This window comes from Cygnus atratus, chromosome 6, assembly GCF_013377495.2.
Source record: "Cygnus atratus isolate AKBS03 ecotype Queensland, Australia chromosome 6, CAtr_DNAZoo_HiC_assembly, whole genome shotgun sequence".
Taxonomy (NCBI): Eukaryota; Metazoa; Chordata; class Aves; order Anseriformes; family Anatidae; genus Cygnus; species Cygnus atratus.
Genome location: NC_066367.1, coordinates 3696232 through 3719648, shown reverse-complemented (window position 1 = coordinate 3719648; position 23417 = coordinate 3696232). Strand labels below are relative to the sequence as shown.

Here is a 23417-nt window from a genome sequence, read left to right as displayed (position 1 = left end):
CACTTTTTATCTGTAGGGCAATTAGATTAAATGATTCTGTACTATGAGCTAATAATATAAATAATCTCTTCTGGTTGTTTTTCCCGAATGGTGATTTTTCCACTGAGCTTCAGTGGAGTGGGGGAAAACATACATAACTAATAGTGATGATTTACAACATAAAGCCTCAAAGCACTTTATAAAATATGCTTCCACTTCTCCCATCCATTATTATTACTATTTTTTTATATATACCAGAGCAAACCGTGATTCTGATGTTCTCCCACAGCATACTGTGAGAGGAAGAAACAACTTCGTTGTCATCCTGTTCTGTGCAGTCATAAAGAAAAGGAAGGAACTTCAATGTTCTTCTTTAATTAGACTTGAAAGAATTAATATACATTAAATACTGCGTAAATTTTACATTAAGTGATACGTAGAATGTAAATTTTGTTGTATTTCTTTTTAATGCAGCGCAGTACATACTTTTCAATGCTAAAACACTGATGTGTATATGTAGTATATACCCTGCCCATGTGTTTAGGGACAGATGGGTAGAGATGAAGGGGTGCTGGGGCTCTGCTTCCTGAGGAATTGGAAGGGTCATGGAGAGAGGTTTTCTTCATTTCCTTTGGAAGTAGCGAATGAGTTAGCAGATGGAGGCCAAGATTTAACAATAGAGGTTTTAAAACGGGGACCGAGAGACTGAGAATGGAAAGCAACAGCCAGGAAAGATGAGCTGAAGGGAACCGTATTAATGCGTGGGGAAAGCCAACAGTGCGTTTCATTTAGCGTTCACCAATGGATGCTGCTTGAGAACGCTGAAGGAAGGGAGAGGAAGCATGAAAACGCTGGTGGGAAGAAGTCCTGCCAGCTGAGGACTGCTCATCCTGGTGATTTTGGCTTAAGGGAGGAAGATGGTGGAAGAGAAGAGCTGGCTCTTGTGAGCTCGATTTCTGATTTGTTTATTTAAAGGCTTTTTGCCACTGTTACTCTGGGGCCAGCCTTGAGCGCCCAGGTGATGCGCTAGCGGCTGATGCCTGTTATTGGGGTGGGTGGCTGCATGCCTTGCTCTAGTCTCAAGGGGCCGGTGTGCTGCTGAAAGCTGCCCGAGCCCTTCAGGAACTCCCCCTGGAGACCTGTTTGCTGCTTCCCTTTGTGTTAGCTTTTTTAGGTTTGGACTTGGGTTTCTTTGTAGAGCTGTCTGGCCATCTGGATCCACGTGGCCAGAGAAGCGGGTGCTATAAAAAAGCAGAGCCTGCTGAGTGATCTAGGTGTGGGTGGTGTTCTGACTTCAAATTGCTTCTATACTTAAATCTTCTCTATAAGAGAGCTCCAGTAAATAGTTCTGTTTGTTGTGGTAGGAGAATGTAGTCGTCTTCCAGGATAACCTAAAAATCATAGAAGAGTTTATTATAAGGTATGGTAAATGACAGTGCTGACACACTCACCATTTAATTCAAAACACATGGGTTATAACTGCTTTGTGAATTATGAACTATTTTAAAAAATGTACTTAGGCTCTGTAATTGCGAGGCAGCTCAGATAGTAGCATGTGGTTTAAAGCCATAGCTGTAAACGTTGACTTTCCAGAGCTGTGCCTCTTAATGCTGCCGAAAGGAAAAGGATAAAAGGATTCTTTGCAGTCGACAGATCGTTAAAATATGTTAAGCTAAAGTGGTCTTAAATGAAATTATTTTATATATTTGTAACAAATAGGAGATAGCATGAAATTTTGTTTTTGGGACAAGCAGAGTTTGAACAAAAGGACTCAAAGCTTTTCAATGCAAAGACAGAAGATGATGATGAATGGGAAGGACAGTGAAGTAGTGCTGTGCATTAAAGTTGACACAGCAGATGAATTGATCGCTTTTTGTCTTTGAACTAAAGATCTGTGTTCAGGCTCTGATGCAAATGTGTCCCACGCTGTTTGCAATGCCAGTAAGACAAATTTGGAACACTGTTATTTAAATATGCTCTTACCTTTGCCTCCTCAAATTGGATTGTTGAAGCAGTGGTTGAAACGTCAGAAGTAAATTTTAGAACGCTTCTGGCTAACTTCTAACATGTACGTATACAAAACTTCTAAAATGAGTTTGCTTCTTTTTTTCTTGTGTCTCTAGCAGATAGTATTTAATATTAAATCTTGATACTTGTGAAACTTTTGCTTTGCTGGGTTGTGTAGAAGACTGGAGAAAAAGAGGACATATGCCCAGCATCCCTGCCTGGATTGGGTATTATTAGCAGAACTGGCTGAAATCCCACTCGCTCCTCCAACTTCACAGATCTCTTTGGAGTATTAAACTTCCAATTTCTTTGCTGAGGGAGGAGAAGGAACGTGATTTGTTTTTTTTTCACTGTGTGGCGTACACAGAGTTAATATATCAAGCACTAAAATATATTGTGACAGGGGCTGCTGGGAAACTAGAAATTGGGTGTATGAGAAAAGATGGATGGTTACTAGGCTGATTAACTCATAACTCAGTATATCAACAGAAAGAGAATACTTTCTCTGTGCTTGACGCTGACTTCATTTTCTGGTGTGCAACTACTGCCAAGAAAGCTGTTTCAACAGTGAGGTAGCAGTTGATGGCTGAGATTGTTTGCAGGACAGCAGGCTCGGCGTGAGCCACCCAGTCTGCGAGTCTGAAAAGCACCAGGGAGCCGTGCCTTCCAGCTGAAAGTTGCTTTCCTGAGTCAAATCATGGAAGCCATGGCATTGGCATTAATGGTTTCTCGCATGGCCCATGAATGCCCCGTGTAGCTTTATTTCTTTCCTCTACATCTTACTGCTTTTTATTTTTTATTATTTTTTCCTTGCAGAAAGGACGGTGACTGAAGTTAAATAAACGTGTGCTGGAATAAGCTTTACTGAATGCCATGCATTGTACTCGTCAGTTTACAAGTCTATCTGCAGCAGCGTTCAACATATATCATTCATTTCCTAAATATGTCCTGTAAGAGAGTCTGGTAAAGTGTTACTGCTACTGTAGCTTGGATGCTGGACAGTAAAGTAGATGCCAGAAATTGTGTCATGGTGTCTCAGCAGCCGAAGAGTTTTTTTGGTTTTGTGTTTTTTCTTCTCTAGTTTTAGTTCTCTAGCATGTTGGACACATCACAAACTGAATTTGTTGTAATACTAAAAGCATTACAGCCTGCTACTTTCTTGTAAACACATTTTCACCTCTGGTTGAACTACTGAGTTGAAATGCTTCAATCACCATAGCACTAACAAGCTGTGAGAGATCAGAGTTAATTCTGGTACAATGGTAAATGTATCAAAAGGAGTGGTGACCTTTGATAGTGGTTGTTAAATGGCTAACCCAGCTGTGCAGAGAAGGATTGCAGCTCAGTGCCTGAGACAATGCAAGTTGTGAGGAAAGCCTTGGAGGAGCCAGAGCCCCGGGTTGCTCATGCAACCGGACAGACAGATGTGGTGCAGGGGAGAGGATGGAGGAGCACATGGCAACGAACTGGGGACATCGTGACATGTTCTTATGAAGTTATTGGGGAAGAGAAGCCAGAAGGAAGAGCAACTGCCTGAGCTGAGGGACAGTGTTACCAAAAAGAAATAGGCATGAGCTGACTTGGACGTATGTAGGTTTAGTGTCTGGAGCTTCAAGCTCCAGCAGTAGAGCCTCCAAAAGAAGCTCAGCGTGGGTCACTACTTACATTGATTTGCCCATGCAAACCCCAACTAGTTTCACGACACAGAGCTTGCTTTTTTTTTTAATCAGGTGGCTGTGGTTTCCTATGAAAACTCCATGTGGCTACATTGATGTATTTGCAGCTGTCAGATGAATGCAAAGCTCCTGAGCTGTTACAGAATAATCAAGTTTCTAAAAGATGCATCGGATCTGCAACCATTATGTATTTTGTGTTGACCCGAGAGTTCATTTGTATTTTTCAACCATGGTTTATTTACTGTAAATAATAAACACTATCCAATTTTATATATACACAAACACCCAGTATTTTACTAGGTGCAGTAATCTAACAAAGCTCTTGCTATGCTGAATGGATGTTCATTTCATGTAAAAATATGCCATGTTTTACTAGCAGATTTATTTCCTGAAGTTGGTTAATGCAAGTCTGCCCTTTTATGTGGATTATGCTTTTAAGTCCTTTCTCAGGTAGTGCTTAAGTTTTTGCAAGGGGTCCTAGTGCTGTCCTAGTGCCTTAACTGAAAAAAATGCTGCTGAAACAAAATCAGTGCTACTCGTTCTCTGGCTCAAAATGACAACTGAAATAAAAAAACAAATAGAACATAGTTGTATTTCTCCAAAACATATGTTGCCATGTGGTGATGAAGCACGTTTGGATTCAAATGGCAGCCCAGGTGTTTCAGACTCTTGATGTCCTGTTTTCCATAGAAAGGCATTTTCAGTGCAGGAAAGCTGTTGATTCTTATTATATTCTTTAATTTTGCTGTTAAAGAATAGAATGGCAAAATAGAACACGCTTTTTGGGAAACGCTTCTGTGTATTTGTGCAAAAGTCCAACAATGCCCCCAAACGCTTAAAATGTTTTATAAGGTTCTGAGATTTCTTTGTACTTGTCAAAGTAGAAATTGAAGCTTATGGTATTAGTGTTCAGCATTCTGCAGTTTTCTTTCTCTTAATATCTTCAAATAGAACATGTCTCGTTGCATTGAGAGTTTGTCCATTGAAGAATGCTACCTAAATACTTCCCCCCTCCCCCCCCCCCAAGTTTTGAATTTGTTTTGAGTTTGATATCTGTATGAAAACTTACAAGATAGATTTTGCATGTTCCTGGAGAAAAGTCTAATAAAGCACTGAGCTAAAGTATACGTTTTACTTCCATGGGTCTTCGTATTCTGAAAATTGAAAGCTTCAACACTTACAGAACACTAGGTGCTTGGATTTGTATTTTTTTTTTGCCTGGTTATGGAGGACAGATCATAGTTATTGTTGCTACTTGTGCTATCTAATTCTTAACTGTCTCTTTCTTATTTTGCAGCTTTGCTCTGTCAGATGAAGCATACAGATCTTTAAGGGACCAGGACAAAGACCAGTGTATTCTTATTACAGGAGAGAGTGGAGCTGGTAAAACAGGTAATAGACAGCTTTGATCTCATTCAAAAGCATTCAGAGTTTTTCAGACTCTTTTGCAAAGTGATACTAGAGGCTGTAAGAGTTGAGAGATACTAGTGTGTTTTTGTGTCTGGCCATTGCAGAAAATGAAGGCCATCATGCATGTTGCTGTCTGGGTGATCTTCCATGAACTCAGGTTTTTTCACATTGTTGCCATGATGTAGTCCTGTAGTCCTGTCACGTTTTAATATGGTATTGTTATAATTATGCAAAGACATGCTACAGTAATGCTGGTTTGTGATAGAGTATTGCAAGGGCCTGAAAACGTTTCGGCTCTCCCCATGAAAAACACTGAAGACAGTGCAAACTGAACGCTCTTGCTCTTCTAGACTGCAAGGCAATCCTTTGAAGCTTTTGCATGTCTTTTAATAAATATATACCTTTAAGCTGGATTATGCCATTTACCCAAGGAAAATAAATAGCAGTAGCTGATTACTTTGGAAATTTCATCAGTCTTTTGCGTGCTGTGCTGAGCTACAACTCTAAGGTTGGCTGGTGTACCAGAACACTGTTTCTAAGGCAAAACTGAAATTATCTTGAAAATTACTGCTAATTTTAAAACTGGAATGGTGGAAATCAGGTGAGGATTGCATAATTGCAGAATACTTTAGAATGACTTTAAAAAGGTAAAAAAATAAAAAATAAAAAAAAAAGAACAGTTATTTCTGAAACAACAGCTTAAAACTGAGTTGACTTGGAAAAGGTGGGTAGGAATGCATACATCTGTTTTCATGTCATTTAAGAGATTTCTTTGAATCTGAGAAAATGTGAAGTTTTGCTTATGCTGAGCAAGACTGAAATGTGTAACAGAAAGTTGCTTTACAAGCTTTTAGTGAAAATCTGAAGCACGAACTTCATCTTTAGAGTGTTGAGATAAATGCTTTTGGCTTCCTTTTTCCATGAATGATGTCTGGTTTTCCTTTTTTGATTAGTGGCATCCAGTTGAGAGGTCTTGAATTCTTGTAATTTAATCCTTTTTCCCAGTTCAATAACATACAAATGCATGTGTGTTCAGTAAAAGTATATATTAAAATAATCGAGTTCTTATTAATATGATTATTATGGATTCTGTCTAGGAGTTCAGACATTAGAAAGGAGTTCTGTACGAAAACTCTCTTGTTTTTGATTTCCTTAGGAACAGTGAGTTATCATGCAGTTGAAGTTCATCTTTATTGATATATTTATTCAGATGAAGGGTTTAGGAGTGGTTGAGTTTATGAAGTTCTCTGTTAGTAAAGAGGATTCTGGTAGGTTCAGATTTGTATATAAAATTACTGAACACAGTCAGAACCTCATAGCTATATGGGCCATGATTTGAATTATTCCTTCTTTGTAAAGGTAAGTACAGAGTAACATAAGAGCATGGTTTGACATTCAAGCCAATAATGGACTCAGAAATTGTAATACTCTCTTCTTAATATTTGACATAACTATAGTTGCTGAAATGGGGCTATTAGCTGAGAATGGGTTTCCATTGTAAAGAGAAAGGAAGACAGTAAAGGAAATTCCTGGAGCTGAAGAAACTTGGTAGTACAGATCCAATAAAACTCTGTTTTAAAACATGTTTTTTGATAGCCAGAACATTTGACGTGCTTGGGCTGGGAGAATTGAATCTGAACTGTCTCCAATTGTTTTCTTTATTTCACTTCCTTTTTTTTTTTTTTAACTTGTTTCGCAGCTTGTTTATATTGATAATTGATAGTAACAGGAACATTGTGCAAGAAAACATGGTACATTAACAGAATGAGCATTGTATTTAGATGTTTTTAGATGTTAAGGCAGTGATTCACTTCCTGGTGTCTTTAGTCAATGAAGCGGAGTTCCTAATAAATAAAAGAAAGGGTCTTTATTCTCTCTTTCAGTGATGTTCAAAGCCTATCTTGAGGCCATTGTATATATTCCTATTGCATATTATTTTATAATTGCTTATTTGCTGCTTCAGTGCTTTCTTGTCTCTTTGATTGAGTAGCTCTCCTTAGAGATTTTGGCTGTTTTAGCAAATGTTTCAAATCAAGTAGTTTGGTAATTCTAAGCTCTGAAGGGAAGGGATTTTTAGAAATGAGAGCTGGGCTTGAGGAATTACTTGGTTAAGGGAGATGGGAAGCCACATGAACACCCCTGGAGTTGTGCTTGCTTTCTTGCTGTGTTGCAGGTTTGCTCTGTATTCCCTGCAATAGAGGATAGTAATTTAATGCTGGCAAACAAATTTGATTAAATAGGAAAGAATCAAAATCCAAGGGATAACTTGTTTTTCAGTTCTTTCCTAAAATGAAACCCTGAAATTTGTAACAGATCTCTGAATACCAAGTAATGTTTTTTTATGACCATTGTGTTGAGCTGATAGGGATTCCAGCTGCTAGTCATTACATTGTACATCAGCTGATATTGCCTCAACTTTCACTGTCTTGTGTCACATGAACGTGACAGACTCTGTTTATAAACAGAATCCTTTCTCAGCTGCTCTTTGTCCTAACCAGCAAAAACATAAGGGTTGGATGGATTTTTCCATCAGAAATATTCATTCCTGTTTGGGTGATCGACATCCATATGAACCCAGCCTGGAGTCCAAAAATTGTTCCAGACCTATTTGAAGGTATAAACTTTGAACACAGTTTCATTGTTTAAATGAAGTCTCTACTTACTCTAAACTTTATACTTTGAAACAGGCTGTGTGATGTTATGCAATGTTGAATTGCCATTATTTATTTACTTGTAGTTTACTTTGAGTTGCAATTACATGTGTATAGCATTGTATGTTGTGTGCTTACGTTTGTGCTATTGTGTATCTGCAGATGTAAACCAATTGAATTTTGTATCTTGAAACTGCTCAGGCCTAGTTTTTCAGGCTGAAACCTTCAGATTAAACATTCCAGCATGTTAGCTACAGCTTGTTTTCCTTCCTAACTACGGAGGCTAAATGAAGAGGTAGCTGTAGTGTGCCATATCCTGGTGGCCTCTTTAGCTTGGGTGGACTCAGGTATTTAAGTCAACTGGTGTAATGGCAGGGCTCTCGTGGCAGGATGAGCTCTTTCACCATTTCCAGGTGGTCCAGCAATGGAGAAGAAAGCTGACTTGAAATGTGCTTATGATTCCTGTCTGGCGTGATGAAAACGTGATGGAGATAAAGTCTCCAAATCCCCTTATGACCAGTTGTCAATACTTACTGCTGTTTTGTTTTGCTCTCCCCCCACAGAGGCAAGCAAACTTGTCATGTCATATGTAGCTGCAGTGTGTGGCAAGGGGGCAGAGGTTAACCAGGTAAAAGAACAACTTCTGCAGTCAAATCCAGTTCTTGAAGGTAAGTTTCTCCTAGAGCATGTACAACTGACTGTATTACCTCTGCATGTATCAGTTTCTCCCATGAGCTGGCTTTGAAAACCGGATCCGCTGTTGTTTTGTACTTACTTGGTGTCCAGAACCATGGAAAATGCTGTCTGTGAAGACAGACACAAGTTATTCAGTTACAGAGAGGTTGTCTTAAAAACAAAATCATTTCCCTCACTTCCTAAATGAGAGCTTAGGAAGTTAAGTCATATCTCCCAGACTCCTGCTTCTCTCTTAGGGTGTACCCTTTCTTAATCCTGGCTTGAAGATGCTTGCTGTATCAAGAGATTTAACTTCAGTTCAGTCCCTCAGATTCATTTCCTTCCAAATTATATTATTATAGTCCCTAGTAAACAAACAATCTCTGTAAAACATTATTTTTCTTTCAGGAAAAAAAAAAAAAGTGAAGAAATAGACCTTAGTAAAAACTAACCCAATCCATATGGATGCCTGTTATTCCCTAGTACTTATTGTTCCCTGGGTCTGGTGCCTCTGTCAGCCCGTCTTCCTGACAACTGCCTTTCCTGCTCTTCCATCAAGGACTTTATGATTGTCTGGATTTTTGTTTTTTAATTAGTCAATTTGAAGTGGTTGGCTGCCAGAAACAGGATCTTCATTTTTCTTGGAGATAGGCTGTAAGGTCCTCAAAGCTTGCAGTTTTGTCCCATTGTCTAATAATTGCCTTCAGAAGAGCCTTGGTTAGTGCTGACTTATTTAGGTCTGTTGTGTTGATTCTTGGCGTGTTTTTTTCCACAGTTCTTTAAGCTACTGAGACATATTCTCATAACTGCTGTACAAAGATGTGGCACTAGGGTCAGAAGGTACATGGTGCTTGTCAGACTATTGACGGTCAACATTTTATTTATTGTTTAGCTATCTCTATACATGTGTAAGGGTCTGGAGTCTACAGATACCAAGCACTTGTTATGTGAGTGGGAACAAGAGAAAAAAAGAGGGAAGGGTAAGCCAAAGTAAGCTGAGAGCAGTGATGAATGGGTGGGTAAAATATGTTCATGGGCACACAAAACACAAGTTGTAAGCAAGAGGTTACAACAAAGGATGAAATATTAAAATTTAAAGACTGCTAAAAATGCAGGATAGGCCTCTCTTGGTGATCAGGTGTGTTCCCCTGAAGACTGAATGGGGGGCTGCAGCCCTCTGTGGTTTTGGGTTCCCAGAGAAGAGCTGTGCTGCTCTTATCCCGGTTCTGGAAGGCAGGCTTCAGATATAGACAGAAATAGTATGGGGACTATGAAAGTTTTTTTTGCTAAAGTGAGGTTGCTCTCCTCAAATGCCAAATTTACTGGATTGGACTGCCAAATTTATTGGATTTCTTGTTAGTTTATGAATCTTTGTTTTAATGCAAGAGGAATACTGTAAGCTCACAGAAAGGTACCTTATGATTTTAAGATATTATTTGTTCTACTTGGTGCTGTGGTAACTGCTTATATGGCTTTTTGAACACTGGATTATTCCAGGAGGCTGCTGAGCAAGCCTGGCCACTTATATATATTTTAGACAGGAATTAAGCATTTGTGGTTAGATTTGTTTTCCTTTGGTTACGTAGTTCTGCTTCAGTCAAGCTGCAGTGCAAGGAAATGGCATAAATGTTACATATGCAGCATTTATCTTATGGGAATTCTTTATTTTTTTTTTTAACTACAGTCGCTACTGTAAATTAACTTTCAGAAACAATGAACTTCAAGGAAAACTGAGGAACGTGTCTCATGCTCTATAATGGAACGTTTGTGTCTGATTCTGTGCGGTTATAAATGACTCTACTGTTCAGCACTGCATTTAAGAAAATGCAGCTCAGAGATTTGGTTGTTGAAAAGATGATATATTGCAGGGCATAAAGATTTTAAAAACAATTCTTTCACTTATCCTTGGCCTTCAGGAGCAAGAAACTTTTCCTTTTGGCTCCAGTTCTCTGATCAAGAATAAGTCTACTCATGCAAGTTTGTTGAAGCCTAAAAGCATGTATTTATTTCTATCCAAAAAACATTGACTTGATCTTTGAAAATATATATGCTATATAAATAAATACTGGCAATAAATAAAGTCTCCTGTTGCAGTAGGAGTGTTCTAATTATTAATGCAGGGGACATGCTCCTGTTTGACTTACTGAGCTTTGACAATATGTGGTCTTAAGAGCTTGAGTTGTCCTCTTGTCCTGTGTATGTTCTGAGCTGGTGGCCGCCCGTTTGAGCATTTTGAATCATTAATTTTAAATGTGATGATTCAAACTTGAGGATGTGTGGTAAATGCAGGTGCAGTTTTGTCTTGGAACAATTTCACTTATGTTTTTCTTTCACTTTTGTTAATGAAGTGTCAGCATAAAGCTGCTTTGGACTTCCATAGGTGTTTTCCTGATTGAGATAATGTCACACTTAGTCTATATGCAGAGACTGATATCTCTGCAATGAATGGGGTATTGTATCTCAGAAGTTTATGATTATTTTAAATGTATAAAAAGTCATAAATATTATTGCATTAAAATATTATTTTTTAATTTTTTTTTACTGATAGATTTGGTCTTAATTGTTTTTCTCTTTTTCCAGCTTTTGGAAATGCCAAAACAGTGAGGAATGACAACTCCTCTAGATTTGTAAGTATTTTCTCCAAGGCTGAATCTGAACTCCTTGCAGAGGAATAGAGGAGAACATGTTAAGTTGTTCGCTATTTCTATTTTAGCTTGTATCAGCCATCACAGAGTGAATGAATAATTTGGCAAGAGAACATTCTTGTAGTTGTCCGAGGAGAAAAAATAAAATAAAAAAATCAGTGACCAGATGAAAACATAAATACAGCACAGCTGGATTCTTTAAATTTCTGGTACTGGTGGCTTTAATGTCAATCAATGACCGTGTGCCTCACAAGTGGCCTGTTTAGAAAGTTGATCTTTCTGTGTGATCTCATTTTCCAACTAAATGTGTACATTTTTTCATTAAAATTCCTAATTGAGGTTCTAGTTTTACCTCTCTGGTGTTTCAACCTGTGTTTACACCTTTACTTGTTAAATAAATATTTGTAATGTTGCCTTTTTGTTTACATTCTGTATAATCAACTGGTTGAATTGAGGGTGTTTTAGCATGAAACTGAATGTGAAATTATAGGAATTGACAATTGGAGGGGGGGAGAAGCTAGAGTTGGGAGACTCAAAAGTCTGCATTCACAATTTCTGCTGCTAAAATCAGAAGACTCAATGCAACTTTGTAATTTGCTCGCTTGAGTGAAGTCATAGGAAGTGAGATATGTGGACGAAAAAGTGTGTTGGAAGAAAAAGCACATGGATAAAAGCCTGGGACATGACAACACTGAGGAATGGCTTTTTTTTTTCCCAAAAAGGGAGACTTCCCTGCCCTTCCACTGCAATGCTGGAGGGTTGGCGTCGCTGTTTCGGGATGGCTGCGAGCATTCCTGCAGCAGTAATTGCCCCTGCTTGCGAGCAGAGCTTGTCATGGGGCCTGCACGCTTGTCCGTGGAAGCAAGGTCAGGGCCAATGTGTGGCGCTGCAGAAAAAAGGTTTTGAAAGAAGAGACAGAAAAATTTCAGCTGTCAGAGATGACGTCCTGTGGAAAGGAGACAGCAAAGAGAAGAGGTGGCATGTGCAAGCAGGAGTCTTTCCAGGACAAAGTGCAACCAACTAGTATTTCGCGTTTCAAGTCCTTGCTTATAAACACGAAGCTAAAAATACTTCTGGAAACAGCCAGCTGGCCCAGTCATTGGGAAATTAAGATTTAATTATCTGATTTAATTCTTTATCTCGAAAATTTGAATCAGCTCAGAATGAACTTCAAACACGAAAGTACAAGTATTGTCCTGTCTAGTCTGCTTCAGCTGCCAGCAGGAGAAGACTGGAGTTTAAGTTGGAGCTTAATATGCCAGTCTTGACAAAATACCCAGTAAATTAAAAAAATATCTTTGAGGCAGTCAGTGTAAAGTGCTTGATTTTCATGTTCTGCAATTAAAATCAAAAAAGAAAGAAAAAAAAAGAAATCTCTTCCTAAATACACTAAGGAAGGATAAACACAAGGCTTCTTTCAATAGACTGTTTTTGTTCTCTGTTAAGTAAGCACCAGAGGATGGTGAGATCATTTCTGTGCGTGGCTTGGGGAATTGGTTTGAATTCCTACCAGCACTTTTTATCTTTCTAAACTTCATTGCCAGTGTGAGCTGCACTCACAGTGTGGATCTGTCCATTCTGTCACTGTTAAACGTAGCTGCTGCCACGCTGAATGCTCGTCATGTGAGTTAAAACGATGCAAAGAGCAGCGTGATGCGGAAAAAGTCGCACAAGGAAATGCACGGCGTCACTACAGCAGAGTGGCTCTTGTGGTGACAGCCTGCTAATTGTTGCCTCTGGTCTCCTGAGTTACGAGGCAGGGAGTTCAGCGGGAAAAATCTATCGCTTTCAGAGGGCAGGCACGCACCGATGGACAGACACCCCGCAATTACCAGCTGTAATCGCTGCCAGCCGGTCCTTCAAGGCAGACCGAGTGGCGAGCCTCTAAGTGCTCTGATTCATGCTCCAGGAAGATTTTGCATTGAGAAAATAAGTCTGCTAGGACATAATTTCTTCCTGCATTCCTCCATTAATGAGCATAGCAATGCCTACGCGGCCACAAATACTGTTTGGTGGTGTTAGTGTTCGGGTGAAAGTCTGTGTAATTTATGTTTTCTTGATATAACCAACAAAATTGTCTTGCTTATCAAGTGAGCAAATTACTGGGTTGCATTATAGACTTGAATAAAACAGTTGTCATGAAAATCTCCGTCTGTGATAGTGAAATTAGAAGCCTCAAATCATTTTCTGTTTTCAAAATCTGATAGCGTGCACAGGAGGTTGCCACATTGCTCTTTTAGCCTGGAAAAATTATCAAATAACTGTTAAAAATGTCTCAGAGAGCTTTTCTTAAACAGAACTTACAGTGTTAAACTATGCTGCTTTCACAGGGAAAATACATGGATATTGAGTTTGATTTCAAGGGTGATCCACTTGGAGGAGTTATAAGTAACTGTGAGTATTGTTCCTGCTTTCAGCATATTGACAGCTTCAAATGTTTTGTTCTAAAAGGAAGTTGGTTCAACTATTGAAAAAAATAGCTGCATTTGTCTAATTGAATCAGTCCCCGTTATGTGACAAATTCTGCTTTTTAACTTTGTTTTGGTTCTGAGTAGAGTATATGAGAGTAAGTGAAAAGCAACTTGAAATAAGTATGAACGATCAATGTATTGTTTTAAAGGGGAATGAGTAAGATGCATGGGTCCATATGTTGCTTCTGAAGCTGGTAGCAGAAGGATTAAGGGTATATGAGTCTTTTTTATACTTGAATCCCTGGGCTCAGTCATGTTACTTGATTTGATGGGTTGTGTATGGATGGCAGATGATATTGGAGATGTGCTGCTTTATAATTAGTAAGTCACACAAAGCATGCCGGAGATCAGCACGGAGTAGCTGTGCTTACTTGAAATCAAAGCATTCTGTGCTAATTTTAATGCACCTCACAGTACAGGAAAAGGCTTAGTATGAGAGCATAAAAAAATGTTGAGTTTAGGGTGGGGAAGGTGGCCTCAGAATATCTTGCTGGAAGTAAGGCTGCTGCTAGGAAATCTATAGCAATGCAGACACTTCAGCCAGCTCTTTAACCAGTTGGAAAGAACGAGACTAAGGAGTGAGTGCCAGTTCAGGATGCCTTGATTTGCTTTTCTTTCTAGAGCTTAAGTGCAGCTTTTTAAGGAAATTGTTCTTTTGTGCTATGTAAAGCCATGCTTGTTTGTTTTTCCTTATTTTTAAAAAGGGGAGGGGTGGAGGAGGGCAGTGAGCGACTATACTAGGTGTAACTGACCTGCCTTCGACCTCTCTTCCTACTCAGCCAAATTCAGCACTGTTTCTAAAGGTTGACTTCTGATTCCATTGCCATTTTACTGGTTGTGAAATAATTAATCTTTCAAGGTGAAGGTTTTCTTTCTTTCTTTCTTTTTTTTCCCCAGATCACCTTTTGCAGACAGGCCTTAAAGAGCATTATTTTTGTGATGGAGTAGATCTTGAAACTCAAAGCAATCATTCTTTAAGTGTTTATGGCTGTCTATTAACTTTGACATTCAGCAGTCAATAAAATTAGAAGCTAAATACACTCAGTGTATTCATCAATAATTAATTTTGGACAAAAAGGTTTCAGCAGGCTGTTTTTTTTTTTGTTTTTTTTTTTTGTACTTCTCATTCAGAATAGAGACATAAAAGTGAACTCTGCTTTGCAGAGTGGACATTCAGCAGTTTGTCTTTGAATATAACGTGCTGAGTCATGTAATTACCATACTGTCATATCGAAAGGCAATCCAAAGAGTTATTCTGTAGTTTATCTGCCTTATAAATCCTAACATATTCTAATTATAACATTGCCTGTAATTATAATGATGTGATGACATATATAATCAAAGGCAGACGTATTTTTCAATCTTCCTAAAAGATGCTTATTTTAAGCATTCCCCCTGTCTTCTCATGTTTAATAAGCATCTAAGAGCAAGAAGATGAATATTAAATTTAAAGAGACCTTATGTGTAAACCCTGTTGTGGAAAAATGATACTAACTGAACTATGAAATACTCTATACTAATAGGGCAAGTCTCAGGTAAATGCTGAGCTCCTGTGCCGGGTGTTAATATATACAGTCTTTGATTTAATGTTCACAGAACTTGATAGTCCATCCATCTCTTAAGACTTGGTTTGGATTCTGTACAATTTAAAGCAAGTGTCTTGTCTCACCTTAGATTTTTCCATGCTTGTAGAGCCTGCAGCACTGCGTTGATTTGGATGAGAAATGTTTCTAGTGAATCACCATTCTGGAGTTAGTGGGAGCTTAAATTCTTCTGCAACATTTAGAATTTACGCTGGCTGTGCTCAAATTTAGGATTTGCCATCTTAATTCATAAAGTAGGGAGTCAAGCAGTGCTGAAGTTTCCTACCCTTAAAAGGGAAAGTGTGATTAGTTTGTTAATAAATATTCTTTACTTTTGGACCATCTGTTGGTTCAGTGTTAACATCATGGGAAGATGATACCATAATATTTTGATTAAACTTTATTAGTTGAATCTGATGAACTTGGTTTCCAAACACCAATGAAGTCAGTGGGCTTTTTGGGTCATAGCGTTTGTCACTGAGTCGCATTTCATGTGGTGAGGGACTGGAAGCAGACGTGTTGAACATCTGGTGTGTTTTGGTGGCAAGAAGGCTAATGAAAATGCACCACAAATTTTATCAGGCTGTTAGAGGTCAACAGAGACCCATTAGGTCTTGTCTGAAAGGTCTGTCCTAGTCTGAAATGCTCTGAGTCTCTATGAGAGACCAGTCAATCTGCTCTTCACGTCGTGACTGATGCTATCGTGACCTTCCCGTGAGCAATTCTTGTGGTGTCCCTCAATGAGCTCTTGCTCCATAATGACAAGGGTTCACCTACAAGTGAACCTCTCAGGGGAAGGAGCTAGAGGGCAAAATTATCATGACAATGCTTTCTGCCTGTGGGTCCTGTCTGGTTTTCTGTGAATGGAAATGTCCACTAGCTTTAGTAGGAGCTGGTAGATCTGAAATGTTTATGTGCCCTAAATGGAGGGGTGAACCTTTTTGGTAAAGTGAGAATGCAAATAATAAAACGGAGGGGACTGTAATGGAAGAGTTTTGTAATGCCTATTAAGTTAGGACTGTTATGTTCCCAAACTAAAGATAATTTTGTGTTTGAACAGCGTAAAATACACACAGACTAATTGCATGAGCATTACACAGCCGCTCACAGCTTCTGAGTGCGCTGGTTTGTAAGGCATTTGAATGATGTACAATCAGAAAAAAAGAAGCCAACAGTGGAAAATTTGAGATGAATGTGATTTATGCAATCTTTAAGTATATTACTTCAGCCAAGACTTTTTTCCCCTTAGACTACAAAGGAAAAGCAACTTTAGGTAGCATGTTGCACTTGTTTGACCCTACAAATGCCATAATTGAAGCATGAGGGTGAAGTAAGTTGTAGTATTTATTAAGCCCGAGTCTTCTCTTTTTGTTAGTTTTCTGTGAAGGCCCCAGCATTTACAACAAGGTAAATGGCATTTGCATTTGGTCTCAATGAAGCAAGTGGGACTTCCCTTCCTGTCCCCGGCACATGGTGTATGGGTACTGCTGCTGCAGTACATGCTCTTGTGAGCACTCATGTGCTCAAAGCCTTTTTCCAAAGCACTTGTAGGGAAAGGCAGTTGGAGGGTTTCGTAATTAACTTGCTTTCACCTGGGTATAATATTGTGGAAATAAATTACAAAAACCTTCAGTACTCTTCCTGGTTTTCCTCTTATTAAAACTGCTGTGTTAGTGGGGATGGGAGCAGGAGAACAATAGCTTTTTTTTTTCTCTTGTAATAACAGAATAACTCATCTTGCAACTGAAGATGGGTGTGTTTGTTTGCAAAATACTAGGTGTTAATTGCAACAGCTTATCTAGCTGTGAAATATGACTTTATCCAGAAATGCTGTCTGTCTTGTACTCAAGATGATGTTTGTGTGTGTACGTTCATAGGATCATCTAGGTTGGAAAAACCCTTGAAGATCAACAAGTCCAACCATCACCCAGCCTTACCGAGTCCCATCACTACACCTTAGTGCCACATTCGCACGGTGCATAGCACAGAGTGCACTTGGTTTGTTTTGTGCATTTTTGTGTACACTAAATTTCATGGTTGAAATAATTTTTCACAGTGCAGTCCAAAATGTTTCACGCTGGCAGTTGCTCAGATCTTTTCAAAAGCAGGGATCTTCCAATATCTTACCCAGAATAATTAAGCAAGCCTTACGTTTTCTCATTTCACCTGGGATTTCCTGCTGAAAGATACCTAGCTTTTTAGCATGAGGTCATCTTTCCTAATCCACCTAAGTCCTTCTGTGATTTAATGATTAACCAGCAGACAACAGTGCTGCATATGAAGTACAGTATATGTAAAGCCTGCTTTTGAAAAGCCATTTTTAACCAGCACAGTGTACTTAAAGCCCAAACAATAGGGGATGAAAAAAGGACCCTGTTTTTCCATCTGTTCCAAAAGCAGTGTGAAAGAAGCCTATGATGTGTTTCTAAACGAACAACTTTTCAAATTAGCAAAGTGATAGTGATAATGTTACAACTTGTTCTTCTTTCCAACTTGTTTGTTCAGTATAAAAGATGAAAGTAATTACCCTTTTACTGAGAAATCAACAGCTTGGGCTGCTGATTTTAGTTATGTGATTGCTCTTAGTCAGTTCCTTTGCTCAGGGAAATATTACACAGGCATTTTACAAGTAGACATTTTGGAGAGAGAGATTTATTCTTGGTTTGTTTGTTGTTTTTTTAATTCAAAAAATTTTTTTAATAATCTTAGCTTGTCCCAGTGTCTCCCTTGGTGTTTCAGTGAGCACAGTTGTCACCTTTTAGGCAATTGTCTTGCTTAAATTAAGAAGTATTTGGAAGAAAACCCTAAATGTTTTGATTAGTTAATTATTATTATTATTTTAAATTTCTTTCACTGCATTTACTATCTGTGCAGTAGTTTTTGTCTGATCCAATATTGGTCACTTCTTTCAAGAGAATGTTATTACAAACTCCATAGGAATAATATGAAGAAGTTTCTGAGAAGCCACTACTGTATTTTCTTTTTCATCAGTAACTTTTTTTGATGCCAGCTGAAGAATCAAGGTGGGAAAACAGAACATGATTTAACATAACGTGGTTGTAGAAATGAGCTTCCATGCCTAGAAAATGTTCTGTAACTTCGGTTCCATAGCTAGCAGGGGTCTTGGTAATGGCCAGCTGAAGAGGATATGACCAAAATAAACTTTTTCTAGATTATTCAGAATGTACCAAGGTAGTGTAAATTTTTTTTCGCTTGTGGTGTTTATTCATTCCTTTCTTGAACGTTGATTTGATTTCTGGTATATTTAGAGAAATATACATATCCTAAATATTTCTGGATTGGGCAAGTGACCAAAAAGAAATAACATAAATTTGTATGTTATAGTTTGCAGAAGTATTTGGCATCAGTCCCTTTTCTTTTTATGTTGAGTTCAGTTTGGCAGGATGCTTACACAGATATCTTGCTTTTACACCAGTGTTACCTAGGAGTAACAAATGATCTTCAGGACCGGAGGGCTGTAGCTGGATTTTGAGGCATCCAAGTAAATTGCTGTCCAAACAGTATTATTTGAGAAGTAACAGCAATTTGAAAATAAATTGTGTTTCCAAGGTGGACCTTTCCCAAACAATTTAATTTTCACCATAGCTTTGATACACAAAACAGGCTAGATGTTTCTGTTCAAGCAGAAGCATTGCTGCATAATGCAGAGGGAATACCTAACCCATAAATGTACCATATATTCTTCCGTATGCTCTGTATAGTCCCTTTTCAGAATTCATATACAAATGTAATATGTATAGAGATTTTGTTTTGTTAGTGTGTGTTTTCGTATAGATAAGCACCATCTGTCTACACATAACCCCTACGAACTGCTGGAATCACCAAGTGTCAGTGTAAAGAAATCTGATGTGCCTCTTTGTGCCTTCTCTTTTGGTTGTTTAATCCACACAATTTGTAGTCACACGAGAGTTAATACAAAACTTACTGGTTGTGCAATCCTAGCTTTAAAGAAAATGTGTTTGATTTATTAAAATGCTAATAGAGCAAACAAAAAATAGAGCAAACAAGTTTCCTATGAGTAGTTAGATGGTTTGCGTACTTGCTTCCAGTCTGATTTCAGTCTTCATGTGGACAAAGAGGAGAGAAAGAATACAGCCTTAAAAAGAACTGGTTAGCAGTTGCTTTGGTAAGGTAAAATACCCGACTTTCTGCTTTCTGGAGCTTTTAACCTCAGTTACGAAGGCAGACAGAATGTGGAATATTGGGACTTTGGAAGGTTGGCTGTTAATTACCTAACCTTCTAAAAATATATCGTATAAATAAAATAAACTGTGGTGAAAAATCTAAGACAGCTATTCCTATAACATAAGATGTTAAATTAGGCATACGCTCAAGAAAACTGTTTGTTAAATCTGCTGAAGGCATGCATGTAATTAGAAGAAGACTTACATATAATGTTTTGCCAGGATGCGTAGCTAGGCTTTTATGACAGCATTTGAGTCAATTTATATATAGAATGTTTTTCAGTCCAGCTAAGCCAAACCACTTTGCAAACTGCATTGCTTCAATATCCTCTGAAAATACAGCCGTTTCCTGAAGTGTGTGTAGCCACCGCGGGAGCTGAAGTTGTTTATTTCTCTGAGATTAAAGTTGGCAGCGATCCGCTCCGACACTTAGCTCAAGATCTTGTACAGCCAGCGTGACTCCGAGCTGCCTTACCTTCGCCTTTCCTCTCTCGGTCCCTGTGCTAACACTTGATGGTGAACTAGCTTCTCCCTTTGAGAAGTTTTTAATTCATGAGAGAGGACTGAAAAATGAGAGAGGGTCGGGTTAGGCGTGGATGGCTCTGAGTTTCAACCACAGATCAAGGAGAGGAGAACTCCAACCTCAGGATAAGTCAGAGGCGGACAGGTACTCCAGGCTGCTGTGTTGGTTATCTGTTAATTAAAGAAAAAAATAAAATGGAAAAGCGAAAGGGCAAACCTGTAGCCTGCCCCATCCTACTGTAAAGATGAACTGCTGGCAGTATGGGACAGCCACTTGCTCGGGTGTACCTTTATCACTGGCCATGGAAAATAACTGTAGGATTACTGAGTTACAAAACCACAAATGTTTATTCAAAAAAGTCTAAAGTTCTTGGTCACCCAGCACATTTGGTGGTGCAGGGAGATTCATCTTTGTACAGTCTTCACCCTGTCCAATGTGCTGTTTGGTGGGAGCTGCCTTCACCGCCACCTGCTGTGGCACCTGAAATGCTTCTCTCAGGCAATTGTCTTTATGGAATGAAGTAGTCGGGCTGATGTTGGGGACTGTCTTAATATAAGCCAACTAGAAGTTTAATAATACTCCCCTACTTTTGTTACTGTTGTCACTGGTTAATTATTAGAGCAGGAATTAATTTTTGAACCTGTCTTGCTGTAGTTTATTTGCAAAGCCTCCTAAGGCTTGTGTAGTTTCGTGGGTTGAAGCCCTGTCTTTGGTGTCTATTCCATCAGAAGGTGCTTAAGCTTGGCTAATTGCAGCGGGAACAAACAGATGCTACTTTGCTCTCCTTCTTGCTGCTCCTCAGCCCAGAGCTGGGTTGGAGCTGGGGAGCAGATGCAGCAGCTCCCCAGCTGCTCTTCCCTGGGGGCTGGAGCAGGGATCAATAGCACTGAACAGGATCAGTTTCAGCACAAATGGAAATTTGAGGAAAAGGATGGTATAATACACGTTGGATATCGTAGAAGCCATGCAGGGGAAGTATTGAGCAAGCCCACAAGTCTTCCTTTCAAGTGCATAGCCTTTCAGTATTTTTTTTTAATATAATAATTCTTACCAAATCTTGGTTTTGTGGTTGTACTTACATTGGTTAATGTCTTTTGAGCACATCTCCTCCTATGACCTGAGTTCTGTTCGTAGCTCGTAGGCTGCAGCATTTAGAAGTGCATGGGGCCTTGCTCAGATAACGTATTTGAGAAATATGTCCTAACTTGATAATTCATGATATTGTTCATGCCTACCATTTATTGTCTTCTGGTTTGCTGGTGATAAAGCAATCAGTTGTGAAAAGATGGGGCAGTACATTCACATTAAAGTGTTTTGCTAGGTCTTTCCCTGACCTGTGGGGTTTCTTTTGTTTGTTTAGATCTGCTAGAGAAGTCCCGGGTTGTTAAGCAGCCAAGAGGTGAAAGAAACTTTCATATTTTCTATCAGATATTGTCTGGTGCATCAGAAGACTTCCTCTGTAAGTATGAGACGTGCTGTTTTTGGATACAGAGCTTCCTTTATGGACTGTTCCACCTGTGCCTTGTTTTGTGGGAAATGCAATGCTGTTTCATTTTTCAAATTCGTGGTGGTGGTGGTACCTGAAGTAAATGTATGGCTTGATATTATCCAGATACCTGAGTCAGAAATGGCTTTGCAAAGTGTTACAGACAAAGAAAGCCTATTCTTATCCAAAATGCTTGTATTTGAAAGATCCTTAAAGAAAATTTAATCCTTTTAATAAAAATAGTTCTTGACAATACTGGTTCTGGGGGTAAAATAGCTGCTAATAAGCATGCTGTTACAATGGTATTTTTATTTGATTTATTAGGCAAACTCAAGCTGGAGCGGGACTTCAGCAGATACAACTACCTGGGCCTTGACTCTGCCAGAGTAAATGGGGTGGATGATGCTGCAAACTTCAGAACAGTTAGGGTAAGAAATATCAGGGACTTGGTAGGTGATGGCAGTGGCTGGGCTTTGCGAACCAGGTGATGCTGATGGAGGAGAAATAAAAGCAAGGCTGTGAGATGGTTCTCAAGCTGATTTACCATGATGCTTTTGCTTAACCTGTACTCAGGGACGAGAAGAATGGGACCCTGTTACCCAGTGTGTACAAATTTAGATTCTAAAAGTTACTGCTTTTAGAGCAACAGAGTGGACTGAGAAGACAGCAGTATCTCTTCATTTGACTATGGTTAATGTGGCTGGGTTATAAACTTCAGTGGCTAAAAAAAATACTGCTTTTTAAAAAACCTTTAAGCTCTTCTCAGAAGTCTGATGTGAATCCTGGAAGTGGTTTGGACTGGTAGACTAGCTTGATTACCAGATCCTCTGTCACCTTTTATATTGAAAAATGTACTTATCTGTTATCTAAGCCTAGCAATTATATTGGTTTTGTTTTGTTTTTGTAACATAAGTGTATATAAAACATTTCTAATTTATGCTAATATGGATAAATGATGAATTTTGCAAGTAGGTTCTGTTTGAATTTAGATTCTTTTATCTTATGATTTTGTCTGTCTCTTTTCCAGAATGCCATGCAGATTGTTGGTTTTATGGATCATGAAACTCAGTCTGTTTTTGAAGTGGTGGCAGCAGTTTTAAAATTGGGAAATATTGAATTTAAGCCTGAATCTCGTGTCAATGGCTTAGATGAAAGTAAAATCAAAGATAAAAATGGTAAGATGAGATTAGTGATGGGAGGGAAAACATTAATTTGTCTGAAGTCACTATGGAGTTTGTCATTTCTGTAGACATACCTAGATTAATTAAATTAGATTGTTTCCAAAACTCACCCACAGGCAAATAGGGCTTGAATTTTGTGCAATTCCAATCGCTCTGTGTTTGAAATTCTAAAACTGATTTTTTTCACTTCATTAACACTTTCTTCTGAAATGTTGATTGGTACTTTACATTTCTGTAACTGCTTGATTATTCTGCAGTAAAGGCGTTTTGACTTTTTTGTAGTAGTAGTAGTAGTGTATTTCTCTCTGTAGTTTCAGATTTATTTGGCAATTTGATGGCATGTTTTTGCAGTTGATACATTTTGAAAGCTGAATTATTTTCATTTAAAAGCCCTTCATCAAGAAAAGTAGTCTGCGACAAATGGAAGAAAAGTTTCTTTGCAGAAATATCCAAATAGAAAGTGCTTTCAAGCTAATAACTCACTGGATCCTGCTTCCTCATGCTGTGCCTTTTTAAAAAAAAATAAAATAAAACGTTGCTTGGCAGTGGAAGGGGAGGGAGCACGGATGAGAGACATTTCTGTTGAAGAAAACCTGTTTTGGGAAAACACTGACCTATTTTAAAGCTAATAGTTTTGGGGAATAAGAACAGTGGGATGAAAGGGTTCATTATATTTCTACCCTCCTTTTTCATGTTAGAGCTCAAGGAAATCTGCGAGTTGACAGGTATAGACCAGTCGGTACTGGAGAGAGCTTTCAGCTTCCGGACAGTTGAAGCCAAGCAAGAAAAAGTTTCAACAACACTGAATGTGGCTCAGGTAAAAAGAGATCCTGATAGTAACAGAAAGAATTGTTTTAAATGGCATCTTATTCTACATAACTAATCCACAACTGCCCCAATAATACCACAATTAAGAGGCTGAACT

General features: G+C 38.6%; 1 protein-coding gene across 9 annotated transcripts in view; it reads left to right on the top strand.

Moving 5' to 3' along the window:
• The window catches only part of MYO1B (myosin IB), a 130222-nt gene that overhangs the window by 62934 nt on the left and 43871 nt on the right, over window positions 1-23417 (top strand). For all 9 annotated transcript variants that reach the window (XM_035572352.2, XM_035572392.2, XM_035572396.2 and 6 more), the window contains 8 exons: window positions 4960-5054; window positions 8287-8391; window positions 10979-11025; window positions 13374-13437; window positions 21186-21284; window positions 21636-21739; window positions 22339-22486; window positions 23191-23309. In XM_035572352.2, the coding sequence (XP_035428245.1) occupies window positions 4960-5054; window positions 8287-8391; window positions 10979-11025; window positions 13374-13437; window positions 21186-21284; window positions 21636-21739; window positions 22339-22486; window positions 23191-23309 (781 nt within the window). The remainder of the gene's footprint in view (window positions 1-4959; window positions 5055-8286; window positions 8392-10978; window positions 11026-13373; window positions 13438-21185; window positions 21285-21635; window positions 21740-22338; window positions 22487-23190; window positions 23310-23417) is intronic.